The 23,505-nt window shown below is 43.0% G+C and overlaps 1 protein-coding gene across 4 annotated transcripts in view; it reads left to right on the top strand.

The window, feature by feature from the left end:
- The window catches only part of MTMR3 (myotubularin related protein 3), a 186,641-nt gene that overhangs the window by 101,537 nt on the left and 61,599 nt on the right, over positions 1–23,505 (top strand). For all 4 annotated transcript variants that reach the window (XM_036757345.1, XM_036757361.1, XM_036757337.1 and 1 more), the window contains exons 3-5: positions 12,444–12,526; positions 18,656–18,745; positions 20,123–20,239. In XM_036757345.1, coding sequence (XP_036613240.1) covers positions 12,524–12,526; positions 18,656–18,745; positions 20,123–20,239 — 210 coding nt within the window. In that variant the 5' untranslated portion in view covers positions 12,444–12,523. The remainder of the gene's footprint in view (positions 1–12,443; positions 12,527–18,655; positions 18,746–20,122; positions 20,240–23,505) is intronic.

Below are 23,505 nucleotides of genomic sequence, written 5' to 3'. Positions count from 1 at the left end.
GCCATTAGCAGCCATAACTGGGTGTGCGCGGTGCACACTCGCTCCCTCTCCCTCTCCCTCTTTCTTCCTCCCTCCCTCTCCCCCTCCCCCTCTCCCTTCCTGCATTTTGGTGGGGAGCTCGCTGCAATTCTCCCTGCATCTGTGCCATCTTACCTCTACCTGTCATGGCCTGTCTTTGATAAAACTGCATTTTCTCCTTATAATTGATCTTTGCTTCTTTTTGTATATGTTAACTATTCTATTCATCCTTTTAAAAATACATTCTAGAACATGGCTTCCTAACCTGGGGTTTGAGAACTTGGAAACTTGGGTGATAAAACAAATGAAATTTGGCATTTCCTTCAATTATGGATGTAGGCAGCAAACATTCTGAGAAGGGCTTGATGGTTTTGCCAGGGTGCCAGGATGCATGGTGAAGAACCCCGTTTCTATAACTTTGCCTGTATGAGTCAGTATACCTGGCTCTCCGTATCATGACTCCTTTCTCTTCCCTTTTTTTCACATCAGCACATTTACCCATTTCAGTTCCTCCCCCTGTTCTCCTTGGTCTTTCAGAGATCATAGACAATGGCCAAGCAATCACATCTTCTGATTTTTTTTAAGAAGGCTGGCATGTATTTCATCTGGGACATGTGATTTGAACTGATCAGTGGTGGCTCAGGGCTCCCCCATTCTCACCACAGACATTTTTGGTCCTTTCTGGCTCCATTTTGTCTTGTTATCAGTTTTCCATTCACTCCAAGCAGAAGACCTTCCCCAGGAAGCTAAAAAGCAACCTCCGCCCCGCCCCCCCACCCCAACCAGTTTTGCTTCCTTTACCACCTTTGGCTCTTTGGGCCATGGCTTGGTGTAGACTTCTGCTATTTATATTTGCTTCCATCTTCTGGACATGTGTGAACTTTGACAATTCAGCAAACTTGATCAATATCTTCCTATTCAGATTTGTCTTACATAATGCAATAATAACTCAAATTTATATAGTATTTTAAGGTTTTCCTCAAAATGACCCTATAGATGAGGAAAACTGAGGTTCTGAAAGTTTAATTAACTTAGGTGTGTTTCTACGCTAGTAAATATAAGGTGAGACTTGACCTCCGATCTCCTGAAGATTTATCTAGCACTCTATTGGGTCATGCTGCCTTTAACACAGTTTAAATTCTGTCATAGGGATGGTGGTGTCTTTCCTTTTTATTCCCCATAAAGCCTTGCACAGAGATGGCCCTTAATAAATCCTTTTGAATAAAAATGTGCAGTTTGAATCCTATTTTAATTACAATCTTATGATGAAATCATACATAAAACAGATAATTCTTTTGTAGACATAAGTAATTTGTCCCTCATTTTTTTCTTTTGGAAAGTAATGGTTTTCACATTAACTTTGAGTAGAGTGCATCTTTTTTAAGGTGGAAAATAGGGATGATAATACAAGCTTGCATGGTTATTTTGATGTTAATTATAAATTGTATGTGACAATTTATATTTGTATATAACACTATAAGATCAGAAAAGTGTTTTCTTTCTTATCAAGTCCTGTGAGGTAAGCATTTACTTCCTATTTTACACAGGAAGAAACTAAAGTCAGAAGAGCTAAAAAACTTGCATATGATTACAGAACTAGTAAACCTTAGAACTATAACTAAACCTAGCTCTTCCTTAGTCCACATAGTCTCCTTTCCACCACCACTGCGTATCATGTAAGATTCTTTCCTCAAATTAGTATATCAGTATGATATTAGTATTAAAGATACTTTGTATCCTAAGTCACTATATTCATACATACATACATACATACATACATACATACATACATACACACACGCAAGGGAGATAGATTGCACATTTTAAAAAGAATTTTATATCAAAATCCTTTGAATTAAGGGTAGAATATAAAACCTCAGACATTTATGCCTCACATACAGAGTAGATAACTTGATAAATGATTGCAGATTATCTCAACTAGAAACTGCTCTTATTTAGAAGAGCTCATTCCCAGACCATTCCTAGGTAACTGTATGCATAATTCTCTGCCTGACTTTTCCTATAGGGCCTTTCTTTCATTAAACTCATCTTGGAGATTCGTCTAGTGTAATGAAATCAGATGTTGACATGTCTGTATCACTAATAAGGAATTATAAAGCTCTTAAGGAGAAGAGATCATCAAACCTGGTTACCTCATTTAAAAAAATTAAATTGATGCCTTTTGCTTTTATACCAGTCATATTCTGAAATTCTCTTTGTCCATTGAATCTTTCCCTGTAACAAGAGAGATTAAGTAAAACTGATTAATAGAGCAACTGAGTTTGACAGCATCAGTAACATTCTGTCCTATGTCCTCCTAGCTTCTTTGGAAAGAAAGGAAATATTTTATCATCTTTTTCCTTATGATAAGGTTAGTCCTTCCAGTTTATCAAAGATTGGCCACTTTTCAGGATTGTTTTCATACATGTTACTATGGTTACTGTGTATATTATCTTGGTTCTGCTTGCTTCATTTTCCATCAGTTCATGTAAGTCTTCTCTTGATTCTCTAAATCAATATCTCTTCCCCCCCTCTCCTTTCCCCTCTTCCCCCTCTCCTTCTCCCTCTTCCTCTTTCCTCTTTTTACAGTGCATTTGAATTATTATTCAGCCTGGCATCGTGAATAAATTGTTGGATTTTGAGCCAGGAAAGCTGAGGTTCATAACACGTCAGAGTATTATTAGTTATAACCTTCTTTAGGCCTTTAGTTCCTCATTTGTAAAATGAGAGGGTTGGACTAGATGGCCTCTGTGATCTCTTTCACTTCAGTTGATGATTCCATGATCCCGTAGTGCTGTTCTATTATGTTCCTGTACCACTGTTTGTCTAACTAGACCCTAGTCAGTAGGTACCCACTTTGTTTACAACTTTTACTACCATAGAAAGTACTGCTAAAAATACTTTGGTATATATGAAACTTCTCATGGTTTGTTTTTTTTTTTACTTTCTTGGGACATATTTCCTGTACTGGGATTCCAAGGTCAAAGATTATGACTACTTGTGCAGCTACTTTATTTCAATTGAAATTGTTAAGAGTAAGAAAAGGTAAGAGGCCAGGAATATATCTCTCTTATTGGTTAAGTGTACTATGGTCTCAATGTTAATTGCCTGCAGGATATACCATAGAGGTATAGATTTTTTTTTTAATTTAATCTATTTTTAAAATTGAGAACTCTCCCCCGCCCCATTAAAGGCTTTTTAAAAAAAGAAGTCACTCTTTAGTAAATAAGCATAGTCAAGCAAAACAAATTCATACAGTGATAATGCCCCAAAATACGTGTTTTTTTTCTGTACCATGAGCCCCTCCCCCCTCACTCAGGACATGAATAATATGCTTCTCTGGAAACATGGTTGGTTATTGCCTGGATCTGAGTTCTTTAGTTTTTCTTTTCAAAAAATATATTTTTATTTGTTTTGTTAAATATTTTGCAATTACATGAAAATTTTTTTAACATTTATTTTTTAAAATTTTGAGTTCCAGATTCTGTTTTTCCCTCTCTCCCCTTCCTCACCCCTTCAGAAGTCAAGCAGTATGATATTGATTATGCATGTGAAGTCATGCAAAACATATTTCCATAGTAATCACATTGCAAAAAAAGACACACACACAAACAAGAGCGATACAGTAAACAAAAGCACACTTCAGCCTGTTCTCAGCCACCATCACTTCTCCCTGGAGATGGGTGTCATTTTTATCACGAGTGCTCTGGAGTTGTTTTGGATCATTTTATTGATCAGAATATTGTACAGCGTTGTTGTTGTTGTGTACAGCGTTCTCTTGGTTCTGCTCATTTCATCTTGTATCAGTTCACGTCTTTCCGTGGTTTTCTGAGTCCTGTTGTCATTTCTTATAGTACAACAGTATTATCACAGTCATACATCACAATGGCTTTTATAGCCATTCCCCAACTGATGGGCAAGCCCTCAATTTTCTAGTTCTTTGCCACCCTAAAAAAAGCTGCTGTAAATATTTTTGTACTTTTGCTTTGGTCTCTTTGGGATACAGAGCTAGTAGTGGTGTTGCCAGGTCAAAAGATATGTGCAGTTTTATAGCCCTTGGGGTCTAGTTCCAGATTGCTCTCCAGAATGGTTAGTCCAGTGATTTTAATATTGTCTCTTCTTGACCTGTTCTGTTTTCCAGGTCAGTTGTTTTTTATATCAGATATTTTACGTTTTTTCAATCTTGATTTTATTCTGATACGGAGTCATTGATGACTGTTTGCTCTATTTCAGGGACCCCACTGTTTGGGTAAGACTTAATCACTTTCTCTTCTAAGCCACTTAGCCTTTTTCCAGCTGTTCCTCCAGAGTTTTGCTTTTCTTGTTGTAATCTCTTACTTCATTTCTTTGAGGTATTAATGTAATCTTATGCAAAATTCATTTTTTCCTTGATTCTCTGCTCGCAGTTAAGATAGTTAAGTCTCTCTAGGCTGGGTTTTAAGGGATGTCTAAGTTTACTGTCAATTTTTCATATTGATGCTGGCTTTGATTGATTCTAGACCTGGGGCTTTGTGCCATGGCCAGGTTCTGTCCTCTTCTTGTTCTTACCCTGGGTGTCCCCTGTGCTCTTTGTGCTCTCCTCTGTGCTCTGTGCTCTCCTCACTCCGTTGACCTCCCCCTCACAGGGTTAGGCTCCCCCTGCATGTTTGAGGTTCAGGATCTTTAGGCTGTCTCAGGACAGAGTGCTGGGGTCCTCCAAGCAGAGCCCTGGCAGTCTAGGCCACTGCTCTGCATTCCTTAGTTCCAGGGTATCCTCGGGGGACTTTTTGGGAGGCCTGATGCTTTTGTTGCTTCCTGACACACCATGCAGGCTATAGTTCATTGGCACCTCTTACCACTCTAAATGACTGTTGGCTTGTTGGCCTACATTGGCTCTGGCCTTTCTGGTAACATCTTTTCTGATTGCCTGTGGGCTTCTGGCTGACTTTTTCTGTAGTTCTTGAGTAAGAGAATTCACATACTTTGGTTTCTCATTGGACTTTTTGTTCATTATTTAGTCTGGTGCATACTTTAGATTTTTTGTAAGATTAACTGCAATCCATTGATATAGACCTTGCTACTCCATGCACAAGACACTCCATCCATCTCAGGGCATTTTCTTCTGGATGTCCCCCCTGCCAGGAAGATTCTTCCCTCCTCATCTCCACCTGTTGGCTTCTCTGGCTTCCTTCAAGTCCCAGCTAACCCTGAGCACCCTCCACCCATAAAGGATGCCTTCCCCATCCTTCTGATGCCAAGGCTTTTCCCCTCTTCATTATTTCTCATTTATCCCATCTCTCTTGTTTGTGCAGAGTTTTTTGATTGTTTCTCATTGTTAGATTGTGAACTTCTTGAAGGCAGGGGCTGTCTTTTGCCTTTCTTTGTATTCCCAGTGCTTTAGCACAGAATTTTGCAGAAATTTTATAGAATTGAAGTAGCTCAAAAGAAATATAAGATGCACAGATTTAGAGAATCCACCCCAAGTGTTCACATTGGCTATTTGTGCCCCATCTGTGGTAGAGCATTCCAAGATCGGTCTGATTGGCCACAGTCAGACTCATTGTAACTTGACTCTAACATAGTGATGTCACTTTGGTCCTCTTCTAGAATGAAGGACAGAGTAAGTGCTTAGCAAATCTAGACTGTGACCATCTTTATTCAGGCAGCCACTTTGGCAGGAAGTCCATCTAGGTGTCGGTTTGATCTCTGCCAGCGGGAAGCAGTAACCTTTTCTGTTTGCCAAATATTGCTGTCACCCTTGGGTACTGAGAGCCTTTTGTGATTAAAATCTTTTCTGGACAGAAACTCTTAAGATTTTTTTAAACTTAAAATTTACCCGTATTTAGTTTGTTTCAAGGGCAGCTAGGTGGCACAGTGGATAGATCATGGGCCTAGAAGTCAGGAAGATTCGAGACTTCCTCAGACACTTCCTGTGTGACCCTGAGCAAGTCACCTCACCCTGTTTCCCTCAGTTTCCTCCTCTGTAAAATGAGCCAGAGAAAGAAATGGCAAAACATTCCAGTGTCTCTGCCACAAAAATCCCAAATGGGGTCATGGAGAGTCAGACATAACTGAAACTGCTGGACAAGAAGTTTGTTTGACCTAATTTATCAATTGCAGGAGACATAAAACATGGTGAGCTGATCCAATCGTGTGACTTTTTCAAAAGACAATCAGAATTGTTTATTCCAGCGTTCGTTGGATTTGTACCTGTGCTTTTATGTTCAGCAAGGATGGGCCCGAATGAAAGAATGAATGAATAATTGGAAAGATAATTAGTGGCCATTTGTTCTTCATCTCTGCTAATAATAAAAGAAATGGCTTATGATTGTAGCACCAGTCAGTCACCCAGCAAGCATATGTTGACTGCCTCAGATGAGCTAGAGGCCAGGGGAGAGGAAGCCAGAGATTGATTTAATTATAGGGAAGGATTTCTTGACAGGATTGTTAAAAATTACGAGATTCTTTTGTGTGTGTGTGTGTGTGTGTGTGTGTGTGTGTGTACACATGAAGAGAATAATTGGTGGCAGGCCTTCTTGAGGTTGGGCTATATCTGAAAATGTCCCTACGGTCACTCCCAACCTGCTGGTTCCCTAAGATTTTGGGTCCTCTAATTCTGTTGTTTAACCCGTAGACCAAATTTCCTTTTTCCCCATATATTTGTGATGCTTATAGTCGCCATTTGTTTATTGCTTTATAATTTATAAACTCCTTTGTATACATTATCCCTTGTATTCTTGTAATCACCTTGGGAGTTGAGCCATGGTGGTATTAGTGTCTTGGGAGTGGTTAAGGGGCTCCCTCGAGCTCTTCCTGTGCCCAGCACAGAGCCCTTTTCCCATGCAGCTTGGCCTGGAATGTTGAGTGAGTTGCTTTCCTGGGTATAGAGGCAGTGACGCTTGCAGAACAGAGGCTTTTTGCAAGGTGAAGCTTGATATAAATGTACTATTCGACCCCCAGAGGGCTGTTACCTCATTAGGCATCTGTCTGCCAGAAGCCTGTACAACCCAGGTGCTGGACTCAGACAAGAATTTCTTTAGCTAGGAAGAAAGACTAGGTTAGAGAAGTCAACCTGTGAGTATTTTTTAATGAAGTGCCTAGGAGAGAATTATCCCGGCAGAGGTTGGTCTGCCAGAGTGTATCAGGATCATGTCTGAGGATGGCCGCACTGTTTGTGCCGTTCACGAGTCTTTGAAGGACCTGGACGATAAGAGCATCATCTTACTGGCGCCCACCGAGAAGTTTGGCCTCCTCTTAGCCTCCACCTGATGCAGTTTTCAACCCCAGCAACTCTTGTTCATTTTTATGATTATATTTTCCTTTTGTTAAAATAAGTTTTTATGGATGTCTTTTGTTTCTTACAATCTCATAATTTGCCCCAGGGTCCCTCCCCCTCCCCCTTCATCAATCCAAATAACAGAGTATTTTTTTGAAGACCAGAAAAGAGAAAGAAGAGTAAAAACTCAATATAGCTCATCAGTGCATTGAGAAAACCTGAAAACATGTTCAGTGCATCACCCCCTTAGACCTCCCACCTCCATGAGGGGGAAGTTGGGGGTCACCCCTCCTATCTGTTTAGTCGATTCTTGCATCAGCTTTGTCATTTTACTGCTTCCATTTTTTATTTTTTGTGCATGGTTCTTCCCATTTACATTGTTGTAGCCACTGTGTGGATTGTCTCCTTGGCTTTGGAGACTTCACTCTGCATCAGTTCACATAGACCTTTCTCTCCTTCTCTGTGTTCATCCCACACATCATTTCTTACAGCTCAGTCATATTGCATTCACATACCATAATGTGTTTAGCTATCCCCCAGTTGTTTCTGGTTCTGTGCTGCTGTCAGGGTTTCAGTGCGCTGTATGTGGGGACATTCTTATCCATTGCTTCCTCGGGGGTAGCCCAGGAATGAGCTCTTTAGGTCTGAGGGTATGGACATTTTAGTCCCTTTATTTGCATAATTACAAACTGATCTCCAAGATGGTCGGGCTAGTTCCCAGCTTCAGCAGTGCATTGGTGAGCCAGCCTGCCATCCCCCCAGCTTGTCCCCTTTCTGTGTTTGCAGGGTGAGACCTCAGGGTGCTTTTGATGTGCATTTTTCTTATACTCGGTGAGTGAGAACGTTGTTTCCTGTGGTTGTTGATAGTTTGCAGTTCTTTTGAGAACTGTTCATTCCTGACCTTTGACCACTTATCTCTTGGGGGAGCAGCTTGTAGTTTTATATGTTAATTGTTTGTCTATCTTGGATACCACGTTCTTAGCAGGAAATCTGATTCAAAGATCTTTTTCCAATTCAGCCACTTGCCTTCTTATTCTAGGTGTATCAGTGTTATCTTTGCAGAAACTTTTCTGATTATTTTCATCCAAAGTTCTTTCTTAACCTTTTGTAATTGCCTCCATTTCTTCTCTGGTTAAGAACACATCTCTTACCCATAGCTGTGGGCCCAGCAACTTTAAAAAAAAAAGGTTTATTGGTGCCATTTGCTTTTATAGCACAATGCATGTCCACCATCGCCTTCTTCTACAAATTCCTAGATTGTAAGATGAAAAAACAAAGGCGGACCAGGAAAGGCTTCTTACAGAAGGTGAGATTTTAGCTGAGACAGACCTGAAGGAAGCCAAAGAAATGGAGAGGAGGACAGAGCTTCTAGGCATGGGGGACAGCCAAAAACAAACCTGCTTGGAGTCAGCAGCTGAAGTGTTGTGTTTGAGGACCAGCAACAAGCAAGTGTTACTGGATTGCGGAGTATGTCAGGGGAGAATAAGATGTAAGAAGACTGGAAAAGTAGGAGGAGGCCAGTCTAATAGGATCCTGGAGGCAATATGGAGCCATTGGAGTTGATTGAAAAGACACAGGGGATCATGGTCAGGCAGTGCTCTGCACATATCAGAATATAAAATGTGCCTCTGAAATGAGCTGAAATATATGCTGAAAAGCAATTATCCAGAATTACCTAATTCAGTCTTTTTCATATAGTTTACATATTTATTGTGAAATCTTTTTTTTATACTTCTTACAGTTGAGAGACAACGTGGTACAGTGGAAAGAATCTTGAAAGAAACTTGAGTCTGGAGTTTGAATCTTGCTCAGACCTTGCTTCTTTGATTAGAGGAGAGTCACTGACTTCAGAGCTTTGGCATTCTCATCTGTAAAATGGCTGTAATGATACTTATATTACTTGCCTCATAGGGTTGTGTAACTAGGGTGGGGTAGTCAGAGCTTTGCCTGCAGAATGGAGGGCAATGATTCTTCTTCATTGTAGCCCAGAGAATGCTGCCATTAGATCTTGTCATCTGATAGCCTGTGCCTCTACATGGGTTGGTAGGAAAACAAACCTGGGAGACGATAGGGAACTGGTAGTGGTGGGGTAGGGTGAACCTTGGAGAGCTGCTTTCATTAATGCATTCTGTATTGTTGTCTTTTGAAAGTGATTTTGTTTTTTGCTAAATGCCTCATTGACTCAATCTCATCAAATCTCAGCCTTCCACTTGAAAGTAGTGGGCACTTGGCCCAGATTAGTAATAAGTACTTGGTAAGGTATCTATACCTCAAAGAGATTGGGAAAAGAGGAAAAGGGCCCATGTAGGAAGTGTGTGTGTGTGTGTGTGTATGTGTGTGTGTGTGTGTATGTGTATGTATTGATAACAGCTCTCTTTTGTGGTGGCAACAAATTGAAAATTGGGAGGTGCTCACTGCCCTCACTGAGGGAAGTGGTTGAACAAGCTGTGGTCTGTGAATGTGATGGAATACCACTGTACTGTAAGAAATAATGAAGTAAACCTGGGAAGATTTGTATGAACTGAGAGAACGGAGTGAGCAGAGCAGTAACAGAAATAACATTAAGAGAAACAGCTTTGAAAGACTTAGGCACTCTTATGAGAGTAATGTTCAGTCGTGTCTGACTCTTCATGACCCTGTGGACCATACCATCTGTGGGGTTTTCTTGGCAAAGATACTGGAGAGGTCTGCCCTTTCCTTCTCCAGTGGATTAAGGCAAACAGAGGTTAAGTGACTTGGCCAGGATCACAAAGCTAATGAGTATCTGAGGCTGGATTTGAACTCCATGCTCAGTGCTCTGTCCACTGTGCCACGTGGCTGCCTCAGCATAGTAATGGACAACTACAGTTCTAGAGGACTCAAGATGAAACCTGTTGCTCACCTCCGAATAGGGAGGGTGAGGACTTAGAGTACAGATAGGCAGATTTTGGCGGGGTGGGGGTGGGGGGGATGTTTTGCTTATACATGCTTGGGGTGGGTTTTGTTTTTCTTGCTTTGTCAGTGGAGGAGGAAGTGGCAGGTAGAGAATGAGATTCTGATATAAAATCAAATTTAAATGAAATGAAAAAAGCTATTTGAGAAATTCCATCTCTTCCTCCCTCCCATAAAATAATACTCACTGAAATTTGAATGAAAACAACATACACATTGACCCCCAACAATATAAGTTGAAAGACAGCTGGGTCTGTCTTTCAAGAACAAAAGTCAACCAGTCACTGTGTAATTTTGACTCTGCTAAAGAGAGAAGAGGTTACATCTCCCTGCCTCCATCAGCAGCAGCAGCAGCAGCAGCATCTCCCCTTTTGAACTTTCTCATTCTTTCCTCTTTCTGTCCCTATATTCAGTCAATCACTAAAATTATTTGCTGGAAATCCCCTTGCTCCCTGTCACTTCATGTCTAGAATTTCACAGTAACTTCCTGGCTGGTCTCTACTGCACAGGCTGCCAATCAATCAGTCAGTAAACATTTAGCAAGCACCTGCTGTGTGCCAGGCACTGTGCTAAGCACTGGGGATACAAAAAGAGGCAAAAGACAGTCCCTGCCCTCAAGGAACTTAAAATCCAATGGAGCAGACAACATGAAAACAAATATATATAAAGCAAGCTATATGCAGGATAAATAGGGAATCATTGACAGAGGGAAGGCCCTGGAATTAAGAGGATTTTTGTAGAAGGTGGAATTTTAATTGGTACTTAAAGGAAGCCAGGGAGGTCAGTAGTTGGAAAGGAGAGAGGAGAGTATACCAAATATGGAGGACAGCCAATGAAAATTCCCAGAGCCAGTAGATGTAATATCTTGTTTGTGGGACAGCTAGGAAGTCAGTGTGACTGGATCAAAGAGTACCTGGTGGAGAATAAGGTGTGAGAAGACTGGAAAAGTAGAAAGGGGCCAGGTTACAGAAGGCTTTGAATGTCAGAGGATTTTGTGTTTATCCTAGAGACAATAGAGAGCCATTGGAGTTTATTGAGTAGGGGAGTCATTACACCAGAACATTCCTCTGAAAATACTCCTTTAATCACTCCCATGTTCAGTATCTTCAGTGACTCCCCTTTGCCTCCTAAATCATATCTGGGAATTCCACCTTTGTAGCCTGGTATTCCAAACTTTGCACTCTCTGGCCCTAGTCTGCCTTTCCAACTTTCTATCTCACCACTGTCCTGCCTAAATCCTGCATTTGAACTCATCCCCCTCAGCTTCCATAGCTCATTTTTGTCTCTTTCTCTTGGTCATCCCCTTGCCCTGGCCCTGAATGCCTCTAGGTGTCGTCATCTTCCTTCTTCTCTGCCTACGTCCTACTCAGCTGTCTTCCATGAAGTCTGACTCCCTAAGGCCACAGTGATCATTTCCTCTCTCACTGCCTTCCAGTTGTTGTCTGTACCTAAGTATACTTAGCATATACACCTCAGCAGTATCATCTTTGTGTCTGTCTATGCTTAAGGGGACTTGAGGACTAGGTTTGGAATGGACTTTCAGTGAATGCCCGGAGCTGGCTGCTTTCTGTGACTAGAATGGAAATTCTCCTTAAATACTCTACATTTCCCACAATTCCTTACACATGCTAGGTATAGGAAAACTATTGGCTTGCTTTGGTGAGATACATAATACTTTATAGCTGTTAATATGTAAGAAAAATGTTTAGGCTTGAAAATTGATCGTGATGCAGTTTTAAATCAAGGCACAGTGTTCACCAGATACACTCAGAAGATCTCCTACCTTTAAATGAGGAATGCATGATATTTTCCAGAGCCAGCTAATCACTTGTTAGCTACAGGGAATGTTTCTGGGTGTGAATAAAACTAGTTCATTTTTATGTTTCAAGCTTTTGATTTGGCAGTTCTCGCTTTTATGTTTATCACTTTGTATATGAAGTGAACCACAAAACACTCTTTTCTGTCTAGGAGAGAATCTTGTTTCAGCATAATCAGATGGTCTTGATTTTAACTCCTCAGTGAAGGCTAAGACTCTAACACTGTTTGCTCTGGAATAGGTTAAGACCAGTGGGATTTTTAAAAGTGAATTATTAGGTCTCCATATCAATACAGTGGGAATTAGCCGAGTATAGATAACCCTTTCCTGGCTGGTTTTGATAGCTCACTAAATCCATAGACTTAAAGTAGGTTATCAACTGAAAAAAAACAGTGACCTTTTTTCTTTTTCTCTTCTTTCTAGATTTCACTGTGACAGGAAGAAGAACCTTGCCATCTGCTGTGCTAGGACGAGGATCCTCCTCCTAACCTGGGCTTCCTGTCATGGTAAGCAGAAGGAGTCACCAAGCAAAAAGTTGGACTCAGACGTAGCCTTCTAATTCAGCTGAACTCTAGATTGAAAATTAAGCCTTGTTGTCAAGAAAATAACCTGATTTTCTTGAACCTAACTTTCATCTGCTTCTGGCCTCTTCTCAGGAGTTTAGGATTTAGATGTAGAAATAACCTTCCTTCTCCAGAAAGAGTCATGGGCTTTATGGTCAGAGGCTGTGCTGTCCAGTGGAAACCCAGGAGCCTCAAAGCTGCTGGTCCGGTGGACATGCCCAGATTTACCAGGCTCCTTCTTTACCAGCGCTGAACCTCTTTCGGCCTCAGTCTTCTCATCTGTAAATGGGGATGACAGCCAGCAGGGTGGTTGTTAGGGTCAGGTGAGCTAATATTTGTGAAGCACCTAGCAGCCTTTTCAGTGTTACATACATGCTGGTCCCTGAAAGAGCTGAGGGAGAACCTGGAGGCTTTGTGGTAAGGAAAGTGCCTTGTAACTAGGTAAAACTGTATATTAATGCTGAGCTGGGGTTTTTTCCGTCAGATACAGAGAAAGAATTTCTCTTTGGTCTTCTTCATTTCTGTATAGGTACCTTCTTTTCTTGAAGGAAATAATCCCTCATCCTCCCTTCATACACATAGGCATTCTCCTGGTCTCTCCTGATTGGGGCCTGCCTAAGAGACAGACCCAGCCATACTTTCCTTCCTTCCCCCAGGCCTCACCAGCACTCTCAGAGTCTGGCACTTCCTACTCTGCTCCTTCTCCTCTGCCCTCACTCCCCAGAATGGAAGCTGTGGGCAAACCAGCTGCCCTGCTTCTCCCCCCAAGCCCAGGAACCTTTGCCCTGGGCATCTTCTCTTTAGACTCCTGTCTGACAGAACATAAGCTCTTTTGGGGTGAGGACTTTCTTCACCTTTGCAGCCGTATCCCCAGTCCTTACTACGGTGCTTAGCGCACAGATAGCACTTCATAAATGATTTTAAATTCATTCCTGCTGTCTCTTTCCCCCTTCTCCCAGCTCTGAAAACCGTCTCCAGCCTTTGCCAGCTAAGTGTATAGATCCCCTTCCAGTGAAATGCACATGATGGGAAGCCGGAGCCCGAGTGCTCATCAGGGCTAGCCTTCTCTAACGGCCCCACTCCCGGCTCCCAGGCTCCCACACAGCTGCTGGGTCCTGGCTGCTTCATTCTGGTGCAAGAAGAGGGAACTGGAGGAACCAGGTTCATTTCAAGCTTCATTAGGGACCTGAGGACAAGTGTATTTTTAGATTGTTACTTCATTTAAGTTAGCAGTGCAATAGAGTAGGTACTGAAGAAGAAGAGGAGGGAAGGCATTGGATAACTTCTCTTGGCATAAGATTTTTCCAATATACATGATGAGTTGATACAGCAGCTTTGAGTGTGGCCTGCGGAAAGTGGGTGAGGGATCCCCAGGAGGGGAGAGACTCCATTCCAGAGGCTATAGAGGTAATAGATGAGGACTTCTTTGAAGGAGGGCCCTGTGACATTGAGGCCTGTGTCTTATTCCCCGCCCCCCCCCCCCCGAATTTTACATGCCTGCTTTTTGAGGGTAGCTTTTCTCCACCAAAACCCCATCACACAGTCGCTATGTTGTTTAGTTGGTCCTCCAGTTGACCCTCAGTAACCCTGGAGTGCCTTAAGTGGGGATGGTAACACTGCCCCTCTCACCCAGTGAGATCAGATTTGTAAAGCTCTTTGCCAACCTTACAGTGCTATAAAAAGGCAGCTGGTGTTCTTAGGTAGATACTGTGGACCAGAAGGCAGAAACTCTTTGCTCACAGTTGCCCAGCGCTCCTTCCCTCCAGACATCCCTCACTCCCCTGTATCCACGTCCCTGCTCCACTGCACTGAGGTGTTCTGTCCAGAACTTCAGGTGGAAGCATATTCCCAGATCATAATTATACCTCTGCTTTTTGTTCACAGAGCACTGCTCACAATCCCTCTTTGATATTAATATGATTCATGCTGCTATCCCCAGATGTTACAGATGAGAAAACTGAGTTTTTGAGAGGTTAAGGGCCTGGCCTGTGGTTGCATAGCTAATAAGTGACAGAACTGGAAACTTGAATCCAGGCCTCTGGACTCCCAGCCTGCTACTCTTTGCTCTTCTACTTTGTGGAGCCGAAGTGGTCTGAGGAGCATGCCACCAGTGACAAAGCCCCCAGAAGTCACCTTCTCCTTGGTCCCAGCTCTACTATGAACTAGCTAGGGGACGTTGGGAAAGCCTTTCCCTTCCTCCTGAGCTGCAAACAGAATAGATTGGACTAACTGATCTCTAAGAGCCCTTTAGCTCTCACATGCTATGGTTCTCTGATGTCAGCACAGTGTTGAGATTGATAGTAAGTGGCCATCTCTGTGTAAGGCTCAGTCAAGACTGGATCTTTTCTCTTCTTGCTGGTAGAGGCGTTCAGGTCCAATGTGCACCATCAGTCTGACAAGTGCAGGGGGTCCTGGTGAGAGTGCTGAGCTTACAGGGGGAGAGACCTGCCCCCCACCCTCACCCTGCCACTTCCAGAGCGAGTTCAGTGGGCTCAGATGGGCTTAACGATGCCCTCAGCACCTCACAAGGTCACTGGAGTGTTCAAGTGAGCCAAAGTATAGAAAGCAGTCTTTTTTAAAAATAATATTTTTTCCCAAGTACATGTAAAAACAATTTGTCCGTGGTGGAGATTCGCATGTGGAAATCCCTGTTCTTTCCTTCCCTCCCAGGTTTTCACTGGGATCCACATGCTGGAAATCAGCTGACACATCTTTAATTTGCTCTTCGAATGGGAGGGTTTTGGTTTTTTAACAGCCCCCTCCTCCCCCCTGCACCTCTTCCTCTCCATTTTCCAACGTGCTAGACGAAAATACTTTCATTACATTTTTAATGCAAAGTAATTTTTCTTTTACTGTTTTACATGGTCCTTTGGGAGGGAAAAGGTTACTTCCTTAAAGGTAGGCTGAAGATGGAGATAACTGGAATTGGCTTTAGGGGAGCTAAAATATGACATGAATCTGTTGTGAGGTCTGGCAGGGATGAAGGGTACTTTCTAAGCATGTATTAAGCCCCTTCTGTGTTCTATTGGTGTATACAGAAAGCACACACACGTCTAGGTGCCTGGCAGCTCTAGAGGGGATCACAAAAGTCAGCTCCTTCATTTAGACATGAGAAGGTTGAGACCCTGGAAGCAGAGGCCACTGGCCCCAGGTGCCACAGCAGCAGTGGACACTAGTAAGGATAGGAGCCAGCCCTTTTCCCTCTAAGCTCCCAGGCTCTCCCAAATAAAAGGCAGCTTCCAAGTCTCCAGGGCCTCTATCGTTGCTGCTTCCTCGTCTAAGCTGAAGTCAGTGCATACCTCTTGGTAATCCGTGTGTAAGGTGGCAGGGCCAAGCTCAGACAGGAGAGGGAGAAGGGGAGAGCTGCTGGCTGGTGAGTGTAGAAGAACCCTGCTCTGGGATCTGACCTGCCCATGCAGATGTTATCGCTCAGCACCCTGGGAGGATCTGGAAGCCTCCTCACTTCACCTGGTGCTTTCTCCTTCTAAACCCTCCAGTTTGGCACACCCCTGTGAGGATCCAGCAAGGGCCCCATCATCATGTGGGCCAGCAGCCAGTCCTGTCCCTGTTGGTTCACCCAAGTAATCTATTACATCTTCCCTCATCCTGTTCCTATGTGTTCAAGGAGCAGTAAGTCAGTAGACAAGAGAAATATGTATTAAACACCTACTTTGTGGCAGGTACTGAGGATCCAAAAAAAGGCAAAGACAGCCCCTGCCCTCAAGGAGCTCCCCATCCAGGGTACCTTTATAAAATTAAAAATAAAAATTGACTTAGTAACTGATCTCAGAGGAACCCACCTTCTTCTAATGAAGGTGAGCAGAAGCTCCCCCACAGTTGCTTAGGCTTGTCAGTGGCCACTGACACTGTTCTTTTCTCTCTGGTCTTTGTTATTCTTCTTATGTTAGGACATTGTCCCACTCACAGCCACTTCATGGGTTACATTCATTGGACATGGTCATCACCCAGGGGATGACAGTGCTAGTTAGGCTGTGTAGGTAAATGGCCTCTTTAGCTTTTAACTGCCTGCCTCATTTCTGCTCTCACCCATTTAAAAGTCAGTATTCCTGGCTGCGTGCACAGGGGCAGTCAGGTCAGGGAATCCCTTGAGAGAAAGTTCTGTAGTGCTGCTCTCTGCAGCTTGGGGTAGTACCGAGAGCCCTTGGGTTGCTGCCAAGCCGTGGCATGTCTTGGGACAAGCTTCTTCCCCTCCTGGGACTAAACAGGATTCAATGAGATCTTCCTGAATGTCTCTTCTAGCTATGAGGTGCTATCAGGCAATGTGGTACTGAGAAAGGGTGGGTTCCCCCTCCCCCCTTTTAGTGGCCTGCTGGAGGTACGGGTGAGCATCCTGCTCTCCTTCCTTCTTTCATTTCCCCGACTGTGAGTGGGAATCTGAGAAAAGGCTCCTAATTCAGCTCAGTTCAGCCAGCATTTTTCCTCCATGTCCCTCAGAATTTCCTTTTGGAGAGTTTTGAAAAAAGAATAACAAAACTGACTTTTTTGATTTTTGTTTTTAAAGAGAGACAGTGGTTTAAGTGAGAAGCATACCATTTTTGATTTTTATACATTGGCTTCTTTTAAGCACAGCAACAACCACAATGACCAGTTTATTTAGCACTTGTATTTGATGATACCATGCATCTCCTGAAAACCAAGAGGCATCTTTTTAAGGCCAGCATTCTCCTGGTGCTGCTGAATGGCTCCAAGGCTTGGGATCTGACCATCTCTGAAAAAGACTCTCCCACAGAGGGCAGGAAGGGAGAGGGGAGCTGGGGTGCAGAGTGGGTGAGAACAGGCTGCAGCCCAGAAGCAGGTATTAACTCCATAGAAGATGTCCGTCATCAGGGAAGCTCAGGCTAGCAAGGGAAGACTGGGAGTCATGTGGTGAGTCAGGCGAAAGCCAAAGGCTGTGAGGTGTGCTCTTCTTAGGAGAGGACACGGACAGAATTCCACCACATGGATGAACCCCCGGGTCCGTGAGAGTCACAGGACACGCCTGTGAGGTAGCTGGGGCAAGTGGGAGCCTCATTTTTCAGATGGGGAAACTGAGGCTCAGGGAAGGGAAGGGACTCTTGCTATGGTTGCACAATTCCGAAGAATTCTCAGGCTTCTGACTGAAGCCAGGTGCATGGCTCTTTCTGCCTTCTCTCCATCTGAAGCTCACTGGCTCCTCTTTTCCCTTCTCTAGTCAACAAGGGGGGGAAGTCAGTGAGACTGGATACACAGGAATACAGGGATGCTCTCAGTTCTGGTTTCTTGTTGGAGGGGGTGGGCAGGGGTGGAGAGGTAAGAAAATGTGTGATTTGATGGTTTGCATTTCTAGGTTTGGGGTCCTCTAAGCCATCTCTGTTAGATCGATTGTAACCCCATTCATATCCTAATTTGACATTAACATAAATGTCACATAGGCTTTAATTTCTATGGGAGGATCTGATTACAGTGGTGAATTATATAATTGAAATTTTATGGTCAAAGTTGGTGTTAGGTTTAATTTTTGAAACTATACATGCCTGTCTATTTTGTTTGGTTAAAAACCTTTCTCTGAGGAGGTTTGCTTAACTACCAAAACATAATGTAACTTACATGTTTGCCATTATCTTGACAGTTGTGTTTGTTGTGTTTGTGTGACTTTCTCTGGCTTTTGAAAATTACTTTGTAAGCAGCTGGTATCTTGATTTCTGGATTAGTTTTCTAATAATCATATGTCCCCCAGATAAGTCCTTCTGCCCAGAGTGATAACCTAAAGTGAAAGATGCCTCCTTTATACAAATTAAAATAAATTATTTCCCCAAAAGTCTATACCAGCAACTTTATTAAAATGTGGTTTGGTTGAACCATCCTTAATATCCTCTTTTTGGCTATAATTTGGTGTTGAAGCGTTTACTGATTGTGACCCACGTGGATTGGGATATTTTTAGGAGGTCTCAATTCAGATGGTCTCCAGTACCCAGTGATCCTTTTCAAGGGTCCCTGGAATCTCTTTGTGATTGTCCCATTAGTCATTGTCAAACCCCATTATGGGTGAATAAGAGCAGCATCAACATTATTCAGAGATTTGGGGTTTTCCAGGATGAAGAGACACAGCACAGCCTTGAATGCATCCAGGCCAATCAAATCTTTCCCAGGAAGCAATTGATTCGAGAGGATGAGAATCTTCAGGTAATGACTAGGTCACTTTTGTCCTTTTTGACCAATCCGTAGTTGTGTGGTTATGCTAATAAGGCTACTGAGCTTTTGGATGGGACTCCCTCATGTTTACCTTCTCCATTTGACCCCCACTCCCCTAGTTCAAGGCTCTCTGGCCTCCTAATTAGCTTCCCTGCCTCTGTGGTTTCTCCCTCTCCATTTTTCCTGTATGCCACAATCCCAGCCCCAGTTATGTTACTTGTCTATTCGGAGACCTTTCATTCCTTTCTATTGCCTGCCACATGAAATCCAAACTCAGGACTGGCAATCAAGACTTCTATCGTCTGGTCCCAACCTACTCTCCAAGACTTGTTTCACACTGCTTCCCTTTCATATGTCCTACACTGAGCCAAAATGGGCAATTTCCATTACTAGTCATGTTCTATACTTTGGGTCACAGTGGTCCTTCTTCCTTCAAACCCCTCCTCTCTCCTAATCCCCCCATTCACTCTCTATGGAAGTTCTTCATGGCATTGTTCACGTGCCCCCTTCTGCAGGAAACCTTCCCTGATCTTGCCCTCCTGGGAATTGCCACTGCCCTTTAGACTTCTCTTAAGACATGGACGTATCTTATCTGTAATACCAGACTAGATGTTCCCTGAGGACAGCGGTTGTGTCTCATTCATCTCTGCGTCTCTTGTTGCACCTCCTCCATACTCCATTCACTTGATGAATGTTTATTTCAAGGCAGGCCAGTGTTGTAGGAAGTGTGCTGGGCCCAAATTTAGTCGAGGCTTTGGCATCTACTGTCTGTGTGACCATTAACCTCCCTGAGCCTTAGTGCATATTAGTTAGCTCGTCCATCAAAAGGGGGAAAATAATACTTAGACCACTGACCTCCGAGGGTGGTTGTGCCGAAAGCGCTTTCTAGAACTTCCGGGGTGATGGTGATAGCTCTGCCGTCATTCTCCTTGAGAGGGAGTGCTCTCTGTGTTTTTTTCTAAAGCTTCTAAGGCCAGCACTTTAGTAGCACTTCCCCTGTGTAAGTGACATCCCAAGAATTCAAGACTACAGTTAGAGGGACCTGCATATGACTGCTCTCTCTGTATTTGAAGGGATCTCAGAGGTCAGATAATTTACTACATTTAAGAGAGATGGGGCCTTACCCAGCTTCTGCACACATGTAATCAACCACATGCAGGGTCCTAATATTTGAACCTACATGTCAGAGTATTCATTGTAGAAAAGTTACAACCTCAGCTTTAAACAGTAAACCAGTTAAATACATTTTACAACTATTAGTAGTTGATTAAGTGCATTTTAATATAGCAAATGGGCTACACTATAGGAATTGGAGGAACTTGTTGGACTACTTCTGGGCTTTGAAAGATTTCTTCTTCCATTTTGAAGGTTCCTTTCCTGGAACTTCACGGTGAGAGCACAGAGTTCGTGGGCCGGGCTGAGGATGCCGTCATCGCACTGTCTAATTACAGGCTGCACATCAAGTTCACGGAGTCACTCGTTAATGTAAGTAATCAGACTGTGGTGAGGACAGGGAAAAAAGATGGAAGGGAAATTTCAGTAATGATCTTGACAGGGAAAGAAGCCAACAGGCTCGGGGCCCTCTGATTTTGATGGGGATGCATTCAGAGCATTCTAAAACAATACTTCCTTTGAGCGGATCAGAGTGTTCAGCTGATCAGTGACCAACAGACAAGCTGGATGTGGTGAACCCCGTAAGAGTTGGTTGCTGGGGCCAGTGTTGCTCACTGAGGCACTTTGTCAGTGTGGCATCGGACTGAGGGGCAGGTGAAAGATACCCCTGGAACTTCCTTTATCCTGCTCTTAACAAGGAAGATGTGCTCGGGGCACTCTTCAGGGAGTGTACACGGTAGGAGAGGTTCTCTCTTTTCTCATGAAAGGAATCGGAATCTTCAGAGGCGTGCGTTTTCTCTGGGTCTGTGAAGGTACCGTCATCATAGAAGAGCGCTCTGGGGTGATGCCGTTCATGACTTGGGCTTAGGGCCTTCCAGCAAAGGAACCAGAATAGGCTCCTGGTCACCAGAGTTTGGAGTGAGAGAAGATCTTAGCATCATACAGTTTCAGAACTGGAATGAATCTTAGTAGTCAGAGCATGATGCCTGGAATCAGGAGCACCTGGGTTCAAATCCTACCTGTGTGACCCTGGCCAAGTCACTTCATCTCTCTAGGACTCAGTCTCCTTATTAGTAAACTGAGAGATTTGGAAACAGTGACCCAAGCTTCCATCTAACTTTTAAGTCTGTGGTAGCATAATTCTTCTGACAGAGTATCAGGATTCTGTGTGTGTTCATTTATGATTCTAGTATCCCCATAACGTAATATAGTCAAGTAAACGATTTTAGTGCTCCCTTCTTTTCTCTTGGTCCGTAGCCATAGATCTTTGCTATGCATTCATGAAGTATTCATAATTATATCATTCTGTGCTGGTCTCTATTTTTTTTTCTTTTGTACAGTGTGATAAATATACCTTGGTGTTAGGTAAACATTTGTCACTTACATTTCAATTCATTTTATCTAAAAACCAAGAAATATCACACTGTACTGACATACTTTCAGTTATGAAATATGAGAAATGTGTGTTTGTCCCTCACACATTATATACATTTTGAAACACCTTTGGCCATAGTGATAATTGCAGCCTCCTCAGAGCCACAGTCTTGTAAATTCATTTTAGTGCGTAGGGCTAGGATGTGATCACACCATTCGTTATGCTCAGATGCCAGCACAGCTGCCATATTTATAATCAGGCCGTCAGCTAAAAATACATAGCAGGTTTCTTAAGGACGGGGGTTGGCTGAGCTGCTGGACACAGTGACTTCATGAGACTAGCTGGAAGTTTAGAGCTTGAACTTGGCTCCAGAGAAAACCCCTACTGAATTCTCAGATACTGAATTATCTTTGCAGTGTCAAGTAGAAACTGGTAAAGCAATTAAATTTAATTTTGTGCTTTTCTGCTTGCTAATGGGCTGGAACTAATTTGGAATCATAAGTAAGCTTTATATGGGGGGAGACGATAGAGATTTACAATACACTGTTTCTCCCTTGGAACAGGGGGATATCCTCGGAGATCCACCCCTTTTAAGATCAAAGTAGTATGTGGTGTCCCGATTGGTATCACATCTTCATTTCTAAACTGGGCATGTACCATTGAGTCTTTAATTCTGCCTCTGTCTGCCCATTACTCTGCTGGTCACATCTGTATAAAGTTCTACGTGATAGTCACACAACAGGAATTGAAACACAGGCTCTGGCAGGCCTGAACTGGTGCTGACGGGAGTTGGCCCTCTGTCCTGACCCCAGGATTGCTGATCGTTCAAAGAGGTGGGCCATTTCTGGCCCTTTTCACTTAACGTTTTAGATTTTGCTTCAGTGAAATGAAAAGTCTAAAATAGTGGCTTTGGACAGAAAAATGATTGGTATCCCTGTAACTCCTCCTTAATGACTTCATGAATGTTAGACATTTCAGATTAAGAAAGACAGATGATTTAACCTGATACCTGCAAATAAATGAATGTTTACACCCTCGTCCATCATACTCAGTGCTGTACAGACTACAGGCGTTCTGTAAAGGACCATGTACTCCATACAGGACCCTATTGAGCACATTTTTATTAGGCCTTCACCTGAAACAGAAAAAATCAAGGTGCCTTCTTTTAAAAGCCATCCATATAGCTAACTGGGGGGAAAAAAAGGCAAATAATACCTCAAAGCCCAAGTTGGTTGGCTGTAAATTTCATGGACTGCCTCTGAATTTTCATCATTTTTTTAGTATGCTTATATCAGTAAAGCTGTTTTGAAAATGACTTAGCAAGAGGTCCTGGGTAGCTTTTAGTACCTTCTGAACATTGTACATTCTCTTTTAATCTCATGGTGCATTGAGTAAGACATATTGGCAGGAGCTGGGTACCATAAGCGACATACAGCCAATGAAACATGGAGATTCACTCAACATCAAATTCTTACACCAAGGAAAAAGGGAATATACCACAGAATTAAAGTTGGTAGTAATTAAAGGAAAGCCAGCCTGCATTTCCCCAACTCTGTAATTCTATATTTCTTATCTAGGACATCTCTGCTAGGCTTAGGTAATGTTTACAAGTATTAATGTGGAGTTCCATGAAAAATTCAAACCTTTAATTCATATCATTTGTGTCTCTTCCTTTATAATTTGATAGACTGCCTCTCAGTGTCCTTGTGAAATCCCAGTAAGTAGCATGATCATGCTGGGATGTTGTCACACACCTGTGCTTGTAGCTGACTTGTTTTGAGTGTTCAGGAGGCTTCCCTTATGGTTTTGCCAGGGACTGGATTTGATGGAGGAATCCCAGAGCATTGTAATGAGGACATTGTGTTTGAATGGTAAAACAAAAGGCTTGGTGGGCCATAAAGGGGTATAATCATGCCGGGCCAAAAAGGGTAGGCCAGCTATTGTCCAAGAGCTCATTTCCGAATTCAGCATTGGCCTTTGAAGTCACATCACAATTGCAGTACCAGGGCTAGGCTTGCTAGGTCAGCAGTTCTGGGCGGGGCAGATTGTTCAGAGGCAGCTAGGAGGGAGCTCAGTTGCCCTCACTTTTTCCAATTGGGGGTAGTTGTATAATGCAGGAACCTTACTATTTATGGAAGGTAATGGTGACAGAGCGAAAGATTGGAGGCAGAGTGGGGTGGGGGTGGGGGGATAGGGAAGTGAGAAAGAGCCAAGAACAAAAGAGCAGATTTGGATACTGAGGACCTAAGTGTGAAGTTCAGCT

This window comes from Trichosurus vulpecula, chromosome 1 (genome assembly GCF_011100635.1).
Source record: "Trichosurus vulpecula isolate mTriVul1 chromosome 1, mTriVul1.pri, whole genome shotgun sequence".
Classification (NCBI taxonomy): Eukaryota; Metazoa; Chordata; class Mammalia; order Diprotodontia; family Phalangeridae; genus Trichosurus; species Trichosurus vulpecula.
Note: the sequence above shows the minus strand (reverse complement) of the source record. Positions and strands in the feature narration are given on the sequence as shown.